The sequence below is a fragment of the Protomyctophum parallelum genome (genome assembly GCF_964188405.1).
Source record: "Protomyctophum parallelum genome assembly, chromosome: 22".
NCBI classification, from domain to species: Eukaryota; Metazoa; Chordata; class Actinopteri; order Myctophiformes; family Myctophidae; genus Protomyctophum; species Protomyctophum parallelum.
Window position 1 is genome coordinate 16,877,015 of NC_139714.1, and position 14,163 is coordinate 16,891,177.

General features: G+C 43.3%; 1 protein-coding gene across 1 annotated transcript in view; it reads right to left on the minus strand.

The window, feature by feature from the left end:
- Positions 1-7,236: 7,236 nt before the first annotated feature.
- The window catches only part of LOC310879735 (EF-hand calcium-binding domain-containing protein 6-like), a gene marked incomplete at both ends in the record, with an annotated part of 54,193 nt that continues 47,266 nt past the window's right edge, over positions 7,237-14,163 (minus strand). Inside the window, 3 exons of the mRNA XM_083794562.1 lie at positions 7,237-7,455; positions 8,986-9,216; positions 11,513-11,713. Of these exons, the coding sequence (XP_083650688.1) occupies positions 7,237-7,455; positions 8,986-9,216; positions 11,513-11,713 (651 nt within the window). The remainder of the gene's footprint in view (positions 7,456-8,985; positions 9,217-11,512; positions 11,714-14,163) is intronic.

Consider the following 14,163-nt stretch of genomic DNA (forward strand, 5'->3'; position numbering starts at 1 on the left):
GAGATGAGGCAAGGTTTGTGTTTGTGTTAATTTTCCAAAGTCAGTTTGGAAGGTTGTGGCTCACGGGTTGCCAGATTAGGCCCAGCTCACCCACGTGCTCAAGTTACGCTTGGAGCTCGGCTTTGTCACCCAGTGAGGGGGGGGTTCCTCTCTAGAATGTGCCCACCGGTGTGTCATTGTTCAAAGTATTATTATACACCTCTCTCTGTGCCACGGAGAAGAAAGAGAAAACATAGAACTTGCTGAACTCACTCATTAAAGTTGGCGATAGTCAAGAGCCAGAGGGTGGGAGGTCCCTGCTGCGTTTATACAATCTGGCAACCCAAGTACCCAACACCACCCACTCTCAACTTGCCCCAGTCCTTCCCTCCCTCACAAACATAAACAGTTTACAGTTTATAATTTATAATGCAACCCAGCAATAAATAAGATGGCGAAGGAAATGGCACAGAGAAAGAGGCAGCTGAAACACATTTTTAAAACCCATTTTGACCTGAGATCAGATTCTAAAAATGTTCTCCTGACAGTTTTCTGAAAGAGCTATGTTTCTATGTCAGTCGTTCTTCGATCTTTCAAAAATAGCAGATCTACAAGCTCATAGCGCGCCACCGAGTGGCGTGCTATGAGCTTGTGGGTCTGCTATTTTTCAATAGCTAAAGCATAGCATAATGCTAGTGTAACGTGGTTAATGGTGCTTCCACTTGCCCAGGCATTATATTGTAAATTATTTTATTATTTTATGTACCCAATGTTGTTAAGACACATACTGTGTTTTCATGGTACTGTATCTGCTATATTTCCAGCAAATGTAATGAAAACGTATACAAGTGAGAGCAGAGCAGTGATTGCCTCGTTGTCTTTTGTGCAGAATAAATCTACTCACTGCTGAGATCCTGGTCTATGGCGCTTCATATAACACAATGAGATCCTGGTCTATGGCGCTTCATATAACACAATGAGATCCTGGTCTATGGCGCTTCATATAACACAATGAGATCCTGGTCTATGGTGCTTCATATAACACAATGAGATCCTGGTCTATGGCGCTTCATATAACACAATGAGATCCTGGTCTATGGCGCTTCATATAACACAATGAGATCCTGGTCTATGGTACTTCATATAACACAATGAGATCCTGGTCTATGGCGCTTCATATAACACAATGAGATCCTGGTCTATGGCGCTTCATATAACACAATGAGATCCTGGTCTATGGCGCTTCATATAACACAATGAGATCCTGGTCTATGGCGCTTCATATAACACAATGAGATCCTGGTCTATGGCGCTTCATATAACACAATGAGATCCTGGTCTATGGCGCTTCATATAACACAATGAGATCCTGGTCTATGGCGCTTCATATAACACAATGAGATCCTGGTCTATGGCGCTTCATATAACACAATGAGATCCTGGTCTATGGCGCTTCATATAACACAATGAGATCCTGGTCTATGGCGCTTCATATAACACAATGAGATCCTGGTCTATGGCGCTTCATATAACACAATGAGATCCTGGTCTATGGCGCTTCATATAACACAATGAGATCCTGGTCTATGGTGCTTCATATAACACAATGAGATCCTGGTCTATGGCGCTTCATATAACACAATGAGATCCTGGTCTATGGCGCTTCATATAACACAATGAGATCCTGGTCTATGGCGCTTCATATAACACAATGAGATCCTGGTCTATGGCGCTTCATATAACACAATGAGATCCTGGTCTATGGCGCTTCATATAACACAATGAGATCCTGGTCTATGGTGCTTCATATAACACAACGCAAGATCATGTCTGTTACACTAACACCAAAAGGGGTTCCTGTCCAAAATGGGTAGCATATAATCTGTAGCATATCGGAATCTGCCATAATAAAACAAATAAATTAAATCATCAATTAATTCAATATAAATCAAAAGTGTCTAGTAGCTCCAGTCTAGAACAAAAGCCAAATAAAATAAGTAAACAGACACTTGGAAAAGAGTATAGGCTATTTATTGATTGATTGATTGAATACTTAATTAAAACACATTGTGTGCCCACACAACACTTTCAAAATAGTAACCCAGGGTGCCCACTTTTTACATTCATTTTTCGCCACTACAACTCTTGTCGTGACAAATTATGACAACACACACAATATTTTGGACCAAACAAATAATTACAAAGAAGAAAACCAACAAAAAAAGTGTTGTAACCTGCCGTTTTGTTCTACTTTCTAATTCTTTGTTTGCCCCGAAAACATTGTGTTTGTTGTCATGATTTGTCACGACAAGAGTTGTCTTTGTCCGCGGCGTAAACATCTTTAAATAAATACTTTCTGAAATGTCTATGAGGAAAATGAACAGAGAATCATTTCCTGGGCCCTGGTGGTAGGGGGCGGGACTGCGACGCTCTATAGAGTCTAGGCTTGTTTCCATTGTGGTCCTCTGTATAATATCGGGATCGGTCAGAATCGGTATCGACAGATATGACCCTGTAAATAATCGGATATCGGTCATAATTACCTTTGTCGTAGGAAGGGGGAGTTTGCATCGTTGGAACACCTCTGTGACCTCTGGTTGTCTGAAGGTCAGGAGGAAGTGAGCATACGATACTCGTCCATTTCTTCCGATGTCGTCATATTTCACAGACAGACGTTCCAACTCCTCTTCAGTCATGCTGATATCGAGGGACTTCAGGATGTCTGTTTGATTGATTGATTGAAATATTTATTAACAGTTTGCAGAATTACAGTACATTTCAAGCACAAACTCAATACAAAGACTGTTAACTGTGAGTGGACGACCCAATTACACTTGTTTACAAGAGGGTCCACCATGTTCAATTCATCAAAACATTTAGAGACGTACAAATAGACACTTCTATATAGTCAAAGAACAGAACAGGAATTCATCATAAAGGAGGTAAAAAGGGAAAAGAAAAAGAGGGGGGGCGGTGGGGGGGGGGGGGGGGGGGGGGTTCAGATTTTACGGGGGCCAGTTTAGAATTGCAGCCGTCTGTAGGTGCCCTTTGACAGCGGTTTTATAGGAGTCAAGGGATTCACATGTCTTAATGACTGTTGGTAGGGCGTTCCACATTTTGGTGGCATAGGAGCGAAAATAATTTAGTCCCTTGTTTGTGCCGAATCTGGGTTGTACATGGTTTGTTGCACTCCCTCTGGTGTGGACTTTGTAATGAATGAGCAGGTACAGTAGTATTAGTGGGGTTGTACAGTCGTATTAGTGGGGTTGTACAGTCGTATTAGTGGGGTTGTACAGTAGTATTAGTGGGGTTGTACAGTCGTATTAGTGGGGTTGTACAGTAGTATTATTGGGGTTGTACAGTAGTATTAGTGGGGTTGTACAGTCGTATTAGTGGGGTTGTACAGTAGTATTAGTGGGGTTGTACAGTCGTATTAGTGGGGTTGTACAGTCGTATTAGTGGGGTTGTACAGTCGTATTAGTGGGGTTGTACAGTCGTATTAGTGTGGTTGTACAGTCGTATTAGTGGGGTTGTACAGTCGTATTAGTGGGGTTGTACAGTAGTATTAGTGGGGTTGTACAGTCGTATTAGTGGGGTTGTACAGTCGTATTAGTGGGGTTGTACAGTCGTATTAGTGGGGTTGTACAGTCGTATTAGTGTGGTTGTACAGTCGTATTAGTGGGGTTGTACAGTCGTATTAGTGGGGTTGTACAGTCGTATTAGTGGGGTTGTACAGTCGTATTAGTGGGGTTGTACAGTAGTATTAGTGGGGTTGTACAGTAGTATTAGTGGGGTTGTACAGTCGTATTAGTGGGGTTGTACAGTCGTATTAGTGGGGTTGTACAGTCGTAGTAGTGGGGTTGTACAGTCGTATTAGTGGGGTTGTACAGTCGTATTAGTGGGGTTGTACAGTCGTATTAGTGGGGTTGTACAGTCGTAGTAGTGGGGTTGTACAGTCGTATTAGTGGGGTTGTACAGTCGTATTAGTGGGGTTGTACAGTAGTATTAGTGGGGTTGTACAGTCGTATTAGTGGGGTTGTACAGTCGTATTAGTGGGGTTGTACAGTCGTATTAGTGGGGTTGTACAGTAGTATTAGTGGGGTTGTACAGTCGTATTAGTGGGGTTGTACAGTCGTATTAGTGGGGTTGTACAGTCGTATTAGTGGGGTTGTACAGTCGTATTAGTGGGGTTGTACAGTCGTATTAGTGGGGTTGTACAGTCGTATTAGTGGGGTTGTACAGTCGTATTAGTGGGGTTGTACAGTCGTATTAGTGGGGTTGTACAGTCGTATTAGTGGGGTTGTACAGTCGTATTAGTGGGGTTGTACAGTCGTATTAGTGGGGTTGTACAGTAGTATTAGTGGGGTTGTACAGTCGTATTAGTGGGGTTGTACAGTCGTATTAGTGGGGTTGTACAGTCGTATCAAGGGTTGTACAGTCGTATTAGTGGGGTTGTACAGTCGTATTAGTGGGGTTGTACAGTCGTATCAGTGGGGTTGTACAGTCGTATTAGTGGGGTTGTACAGTCGTATTAGTGGGGTTGTACAGTCGTATTAGTGGGGTTGTACAGTCGTATCAGTGGGGTTGTACAGTCGTATTAGTGGGGTTGTACAGTCGTAGTAGTGGGGTTGTACAGTCGTATCAGTGGGGTTGTACAGTCGTATCAGTGGGGTTGTACAGTCGTATTAGTGGGGTTGTACAGTCGTATTAGTGGGGTTGTACAGTCGTATTAGTGGGGTTGTACAGTCGTATTAGTGGGGTTGTACAGTAGTATTAGTGGGGTTGTACAGTAGTATTAGTGGGGTTGTACAGTCGTATTAGTGGGGTTGTACAGTCGTATTAGTGGGGTTGTACAGTCGTATTAGTGGGGTTGTACAGTCGTATCAGTGGGGTTGTACAGTCGTATTAGTGGGGTTGTACAGTCGTATTAGTGGGGTTGTACAGTCGTATTAGTGGGGTTGTACAGTCGTATTAGTGGGGTTGTACAGTCGTATTAGTGGGGTTGTACAGTCGTATCAGTGGGGTTGTACAGTCGTATTAGTGGGGTTGTACAGTCGTATTAGTGGGGTTGTACAGTCGTATTAGTGGGGTTGTACAGTCGTATCAAGGGTTGTACAGTCGTATTAGTGGGGTTGTACAGTCGTATTAGTGGGGTTGTACAGTCGTATTAGTGGGGTTGTACAGTCGTATTAGTGGGGTTGTACAGTCGTATTAGTGGGGTTGTACAGTCGTATCAAGGGTTGTACAGTCGTATTAGTGGGGTTGTACAGTCGTATTAGTGGGGTTGTACAGTCGTATTCGTGGGGTTGTACAGTCGTATTAGTGGGGTTGTACAGTCGTAGTAGTGGGGTTGTACAGTAGTATTCGTGGGGTTGTACAGTAGTATTAGTGGGGTTGTACAGTAGTATTAGTGGGGTTGTACAGTCGTAGTAGTGGGGTTGTACAGTAGTATTAGTGGGGTTGTACAGTAGTATTAGTGGGGTTGTACAGTCGTATTAGTGGGGTTGTACAGTAGTATTAGTGGGGTTGTACAGTCGTAGTAGTGGGGTTGTACAGTAGTATTCGTGGGGTTGTACAGTCGTATTAGTGGGGTTGTACAGTCGTATTCGTGGGGTTGTACAGTCGTATTAGTGGGGTTGTACAGTAGTATTCGTGGGGTTGTACAGTCGTATTAGTGGGGTTGTACAGTCGTATTAGTGGGGTTGTACAGTCGTATTAGTGGGGTTGTACAGTCGTAGTAGTGGGGTTGTACAGTCGTATTAGTGGGGTTGTACAGTCGTATTAGTGGGGTTGTACAGTCGTATTAGTGGGGTTGTACAGTCGTATTAGTGGGGTTGTACAGTCGTAGTAGTGGGGTTGTACAGTCGTATTAGTGGGGTTGTACAGTAGTATTAGTGGGGTTGTACAGTCGTATTAGTGGGGTTGTACAGTCGTATTAGTGGGGTTGTACAGTCGTAGTAGTGGGGTTGTACAGTCGTATTAGTGGGGTTGTACAGTCGTATTAGTGGGGTTGTACAGTCGTATTAGTGGGGTTGTACGGTCGTAGTAGTGGGGTTGTACAGTCGTAGTAGTGGGGTTGTACAGTCGTATTAGTGGGGTTGTACAGTCGTATTAGTGGGGTTGTACAGTCGTATTAGTGGGGTTGTACAGTAGTATTAGTGGGGTTGTACAGTAGTATTAGTGGGGTTGTACAGTCGTAGTAGTGGGGTTGTACAGTCGTAGTAGTGGGGTTGTACAGTCGTATTAGTGGGGTTGTACAGTCGTAGTAGTGGGGTTGTACAGTCGTATTAGTGGGGTTGTACAGTCGTATTAGTGGGGTTGTACAGTCGTATTAGTGGGGTTGTACAGTCGTAGTAGTGGGGTTGTACAGTCGTATTAGTGGGGTTGTACGGTCGTAGTAGTGGGGTTGTACGGTCGTATTAGTGGGGTTGTACGGTCGTATTAGTGGGGTTGTACGGTCGTATTAGTGGGGTTGTACGGTCGTATTAGTGGGGTTGTACGGTCGTATTAGTGGGGTTGTACGGTCGTATTAGTGGGGTTGTACGGTCGTATTAGTGGGGTTGTACGGTCGTATTAGTGGGGTTGTACGGTCGTATTAGTGGGGTTGCAGACAGTACTGTGAGGGTTTGCGACCCGTGTTTTTGGGGTTCAGGGGTTCGCAAACTTTTGAACACACAACGTGCTGTAAACACGTTTTGGCCAAAGCCTATATATGTGATATGATGCGCCTGGATCACTAGGCCAGCGGCTGCCCTAATTAATTCTTCACTTAACCATTATTTTAAACTTGTGAGCTATTTCCACTTTCATAATTATATTCCATTTTGGGGCGGGAACTCCATTTGGTGTGTTAAGCATTATGTTATGCTTTAGCAGATCTACAAGCTCATAGCGCGGCACCAAGTGCCACACTACGAGCTTGTAGATCTGCTATTTTTTGTAAAATCTTGAAAATGTGGCTCAAATCTTTGAATGTATATTCTTTCAGAGTGAACGTTTTTAGCTCAAGTCTTTGCTTCTGAGAGGTTCCTGGAACAACATATGTTCAGATGGGGGGTCGGTGGCCAAATTACATCAAATATTGAGCCCTACTGACACAGAAACATGAGGTTTTTCAGAAAATTATCATCATTTAGATTTCTTTTTAATTTCGACGTCAGGTCTAAATGGGTTAAAACCTTTTTATTACATTTGTTTTAACATTATTTTATTTTATTTTTGTAAAACAAATATTTGTTGGTTTTGGCCCCGGGGCATTTACGTACCAAGAAATGAAATGGTATCGATGTGTCCATCTCGGTGAGGGTCCACCTCGGTACATCTCCTCTGGATGTCCTTCCAATTCCGCTGGACGTCCCCCCGTAGAGTCCTCTCCATGCTGCCCGACAGGGGGCTCCTCCGCCCCCCTGTCAGGGGCCGTCTCCACCCCCCAATCGCCACTGCCGACGAGGCCCGGAAGCTGCACTGGGGGGCAGACTAGAGACAAGTACAGGACACAAGATGACTTGACTTACCATACCAGCTCAGTGTCCGCCCTGAGACTGGGAGGTCGGGGTTCGATCCCCGGCGGGGTCAAATACCAAAGACTCTAAAAATGGGACCCAATGCCTCCCTGCTTGACACTCAGCATCAGACTGTTCGCCGCTTCACCTCCGAATGTATGAATGAATGAACCATTGTAAGGCGCTTTGAGTAGGCACGTAGTGCATAGAATAGTGCCATAAAAATGCAATTGAATTCATTATTGACTTGATGCGACAGACCCGGATGTTGACTCGGAAGTGGACAGACAAACAAACAGTGGTGGCCATTTTTTATAGCTCTGTTATATAGTTAGACAAATGCAGCCCCTCTTGTACACCCATATCATAAACTTACATAAAACTGAGAAAGCTAATTTTAAGTGCTATAAGTGCTGCTAAGAAAGGCTTTAAGCTCTCCGCTGCCTCCAGCTGCCCTTGAAAAGATGCCATCGATTCTTTTCAGCAGCCATTTTTACAGGTAAACAGAATGAAGATGAGAATATTTATCGTTTCATTTAGGTGTAGTGTTTGTGTAACCTGGCCTCACCAGGCTTTCCACCACCTCGGAGGAAAGCCTGGTCTCTGTTTCAAAAGTCTGTATGATCCTGTCGGGAGCGGATGATATCGTTACGTCATGTTGTAGTATTGTTTTGTAGTCGACAGGCAGGAACAACAGGCGGCAACTTCCTTTTCCCTCTCAATAAAAGCTCTCGTAGCCTGTAGCTTTTATTGAGAAAAATCGGTTTGAGGGAAAAGGAAGTTGCCGCCGCCTGTTGTTCCTGCCTGTCGACTACAAAACAATACTACAACATGACGTAACGATATCATCCTGATGACTACAAAACAATACTACAACATGACGTAACGATATCATCCTGATGACTACAAAACAATACTACAACATGACGTAACGATATCATCCTGATGACTACAAAACAATACTACAACATGACGTAACGATATCATCCTGATGACTACAAAACAATACTACAACATGACGTAACGATATCATCCTGATGACTACAAAACAATACTACAACATGACGTAACGATATCATCCTGATGACTACAAAACAATACTACAACATGACGTAACGATATCATCCTGATGACTACAAAACAATACTACAACATGACGTAACGATATCATCCGCTCCCGACAGGATCATATACCCTAAATGAAATGGTGCCCAGGCTAGTGTTTGTGTGCCAGCATGACGTTTAGGATTCGTCCGTGCTGCTGAGCTGAAGGTAATGTTATTAACATTATGTTATTAATGTTATTAATAAGTTAATGTTATTACCTTCAGCTCAAAACGGACTCTGTCATAAGACACTATTATTGTAAAAAGTCCAGCGTGAATTGTGTTTGACTCCATCGACCGCTTTCCTTCTTGAATTTATAGCAACTTCATTTATAAAACAATTACAAAGACATTAATGTGATGAATTTAGCTTATACTGCAAAAAGCTAGAACAATACCTTAGAGCGTTGAAGAACGGCACCTGCAGTCTTTGGGCGGCGGGACAAAATGGCTGCCGAGATGATTTCTGTGGGTTCAGGCGAGGGGATATTGGGGACATTGTCGTCTGTAGGACCTGGTGGTTCTGAGTGGGTGGTCTCGTCCTCCTCTGCACCGGACCGCTTCGGGAACTCTCTGTACTCCAGTCTCCCCGTTGTGTTCACAGGCGTACGACTGCACACATGCTCCAACTGGGAAGCGAGAGATACACAATCGCATGCACACAAACCCTTTCATTGCAAAGGAAAGAGAAAGAGAAACTCTTCTCCCTTCTGGCTCCAAAACTGTGGAATGCACTTCCCATTGCAGTCAGAACTGCAGCATCACTCCCAATCTTCCGCCGTAGTCTGAAAACCCACCTTTTCAGACTCCATCATGGCCCATAGCACTTACCCTAGCCTAGCCCCTTAGATAGCATTTAGTGTAGACAGTGTTGATACAGACTTATAGCATGTTATGTAGACATGACTACATACAATGCACAAGTGCATTGTATGTAGTCATAGCACGTCATAGTACATATGTATAGCATAGTATAGTTTATATGTATAGTTTCATTATATAGATATTCCACTGTTGCGTTCTTAGCTTACGCATGTTTCATGATAAATGCTTTTTATGTGATGTATTCCCATGCTTTTTGTTCTTGCTTAATGTAAATCGCTCTGGATTAAGAGCGTCTGCTAAATGCCTAAATTGTAAATTGTAAGTATAGTCACAAACTGGAGCCTGAGATGCACACATGTGTTACTCAATGAAAATAGCCGATCTATAGGCTCAAAACGCATTGCAGCTCGGTGCGTTGTGGGCTTGTAGATCACCTATTTTCAGTGCGCAACACCGGCGTGCAGCCAAGTATAAATCATGCTGCATGGGGAAGTGAGAGATGCACGTACACACACACAAACATGGGAAAGTGAGAGATGCACATGCACGTACACACACACACACACACACACACACACACACACACATTAAGAAGTATCCCCACACTGAGATTCATACGCAGCACACATAAATTGGCTTCACAGATGACTAGCTTCCTTGAGTAGTCAATAATTATCAACCAAGACAAATTCGTTTTTGATTAGAATAATTAAAGAAAACATTCAGACTAAAAAAAGAACATAACTGGCAAATACACCAGAATATTTAATTTCAGCGTCTTTGGAATCTCATTTGTAACCATGGAGGTATGCCAGCGCAAGTTAATTCAGCTTGAGCTCATGCAGACAGTAGAGTTTGACGGACAATCTGTTTGTCCTCTTCTATTTATCTGCATATTTCTCGCCTGCAGCCTGATTTATACTCGGCCGCACGCCGTGTGTCATGCAACGAAAATACTACGTGTCGCATCGCGATGCATTAGAGGAGCTGGTAGATCGCAACCATACCTTCTTTAAATAACCACCCTGCTCCCACATTCTCTCACAGAAAAGAAACAACATAAATACACAAAAGGCATAAATTAGCAATTTTCCTGTTGTGAACTGAGTTGAATGGTATTATCTAACACAGGGTGATGGGGTCACTATATTTCCACACACACTCCAGAGGGCCACGTGGCATATACTGTACAATACAATATACTATACATATACTGTACAATATACTGGCAGAAACCTCTCATCTCCGTATTTTAACATTTAGTAAATTAATGTCCTACTTCGTCATTCTGTGTCACGCAAAAGTATCTGATCTACAAGCTCAAAACACGAGACGTTTTGAGCTTGTAGTTCTGCTATTTTTGTTTATATTTGAATTGGAATCCTTATTATAATTGGAATCTACTGTACTGTATGTTTGATCGCTTAGCCTTTCACTAGCACTGCTGTACTAGCAAGCTATCTTTCTCATTGGTTGCCATAGTGGCTGTACTAGCAAGCTATCTTTCTCATTGGTTGCCGTAGTGGCTGTACTAGCAAGCTATCTTTCTCATTGGCTGCCTCGTCTCTAGACACCCAGACACGTTTTGCCTCTAGCCGACCTCTCACACCATGGGATGCTATAGCAAGCAACAGAACGGCAGGACTCTCTGTCTCAGCCATGGGATGCTATAGCAAAGCAACAGCATCCGACACTACCTTTATGAAACTTAACCTATTTTGGGGGCGGAACCCCTTTTGGTGTTAGAATTATGCTATGCTTTAGCTATTGAAAAATAGCAGATCTACAAGCTCATAGCGCGCCACCGAGTGGCGCGCTACGAGCTTGTACAACTATCTTGCTTGTACAATATCTATGTCAACTATACAACTACGAGCTTGTACAACTATGACTATGTCAACTACGAGCTTGTATATCTATGTCAACTATACATACTATACTATATTATACATGTGTACTATAAAGTGCTATGACTACATAAAATGCAATTCTAGTGCTGTCTACGTAACGAGCTATAAGTCTGTTTAAAATACTATCTAAGTCTACATAAAGTGCTATCTAAGGGGCTAGGCTAGGGCAAGTGCTACGGGCCTCTCTCACTGTTGGACTTGAGGACGTGCACTTGTTTAGGAAGTGTCTCCAGTTGACGGCGGCTGCCTGGTGCCCCCAGCTCAGGTCCAGCTTGGTCAGCATGTGTCGGTACTGGTCGTCCGTCTGTCGGCCGCACATATTCTCCAGGACGCGCCGGAACACCAGAGCACTGACCATCCCTGTCTCACTCTGGTCAAAGGTCGAGAAGGCCTGAGAGAGAGAGGGAGAGAGAGAGAGAGAGAGAGAGAGAGGGGGAGGGGGGAGGGGGAGAGAGAGGGAGAGAGAGAGTGTGAGTCACGATCCGTGACGTTTTCTGCTGTGTTCTAGTGTTCCTTGCTCCTAGTTTGCGTGTTTTAGTGTTGTGCTCTTTTATTTTGTAGTATTTAGTGGCCTGGTTTCCTTTGTGGTTACTGTTACCTGTCTTGTCTCACCTGTGATTATTTAGTTTGCTCCACCTGTGTCTTGTTAGTTTCTTAGCCAAACCCCCTGTCTTGATTTTGAGTTATGTTCACCTGTTCCCTGTTTTCCTTGTGTGTGTTTATAGCCCTGGTTTGTTGAGTTCCTTGTCAGTTCATTGTTGTATGGTAAGTGTGATGTTGCCTAGCTTGTATCCTGGATTTTGGTGAATAAAACCTCTAGCATTTAGACTTTTCGCCTTCCTGTCCTGCATTTGGGTCCTACCTCCTTGATTCACACTGTGACAGAGAGAGAGAGAGAGAGATGTTCAGTTAGGTGAGTGGTTCTCAAACTTTCTTTAATTTCAAGGGCCCCCAGTTTTCTATGCATTAGTCTATGGACCCCCATTATACTCAGAGTGTGTAGAAATAAAACCAAAATGTACCCATAAGGCTCCATGTGGTTCCATCTGTACACTCTGAGTTACAGATGTAACCTACAGTGTGAAGGTACTTAAGGTTCTCAACTATACTGAAACCAGTTGTGTTCATGAAATATTTAAGCAGGACAAGAATACTCAGCAAAGCACTTGTCTTTTCCTAGAGCGGTTTGATGACGACGATGACCTTTAACCACTATATACTTTTTGTATGACAAACGAAAGCTAAAATAGCCAATATATTGTTGTGAGCTTATAGATGTGCTACTTTTGTGAAATATCTTTTATAAAGGCAGAAAATGTAAGTATTGAATACATGGGAGTGGACTTGGTGAGGCCCTGTGTGTGTGTGTGCCGTCATAGACATAAATAGGTATGCCTCATTGGCCGATGGGCTGCATGGCACATAATTATTACTTACATATAACTACGCTGCACAAAATATGCTTGAGTTGTATATATAATATTTTTTTTCTTAAATTACAATTACTGTTACTTTTTTATGCAGTGTTTTGGTGTGAACTGAAACCGCCCTTTTTTAACCAAGTATCCTATAACATAACACGTTTGACAGTCACATTTGTAACAAACCGAACCTCGTGAAAATCGAGCATACAGTAGCCTCTATAGTGGTGAGACCTTCAATAGACATACGTTGAGCGTACAGTAGCCTCTATAGTGGTGAGACCTTCAATAGACATACGTTGAGCGTACAGTAGCCTCTATAGTGGCGAGACCTTCAATAGACATACGTCGAGCATACTGTACATGCATTCGGAGGCAAGGCGTTCCCTTCAAAATATGGTGCCTGTGATGACGCGTATAGTAGCACCAATGAACAGAAACGGCCAATGAGGTATCTATGTTTACATATCTACAGTTGCGTGTGTGGTTTCCATGTTGCCAGACTGTTGTCTCCTTCCCTTTTCAAACGCTTCTGTCTTTCACAAACCGATATGGCAGCTTCCTTCCTCGGATTTTGGGAGGTGTAGTTCCAGACTCTATATAGCATTCAGGAGGTGTAGTTCCAGACTCTATATAGCATTCAGGACGTGTAGTTCCAGACTCTATATAGCATTCAGGAGGTGTAGTTCCAGACTCTATATAACATTCAGGAGGTGTAGTTCCAGACTCTATACATTCAGGAGGTGTAGTTCCAGACTCTATATAACATTCAGGAGGTGTAGTTCCAGACTCTATATACTGTAGCATTCAGAGATTGTGTAATAGTTGTCTGGCTAAGCCGAGACTACCTTATAGAGGGTGGGGGAGGAAGCAGCCACTAGTTCCTTTAGACTACCTTATAGAGGGTGGTAGAGGAAGCTGCCACTAGTTCCTTTAGACTACCTTATAGAGGGTGGTAGAGGAAGCAGCCACTAGTTCCTTTAGACTACCTTATAGAGGGTGGTAGAGGAAGCAGCCACTAGTTCCTTTAGACTACCTTATAGAGGGTGGTAGAGGAAGCAGCCACTAGTTCCTTTAGACTACCTTATAGAGGGTGGTAGAGGAAGCAGCCACTAGTTCCTTTAGACTACCTTATAGAGGGTGGTAGAGGAAGCAGCCACTAGTTCCTTTAGACTACCTTATAGAGGGTGGGAGAGGAAGCAGCCACTAGTTCCTTTAGACTACCTTATAGAGGGTGGTAGAGGAAGCAGCCACTAGTTCCTTTAGACTACCTTATAGAGTGTGGTAGAGGAAGCTGCCACTAGTTCCTTTAGACTACCTTATAGAGGGTGGTAGAGGAAGCAGCCACTAGTTCCTTTAGACTACCTTATAGAGGGTGGGAGAGGAAGCAGCCACTAGTTCCTTTAGACTACCTTATAGA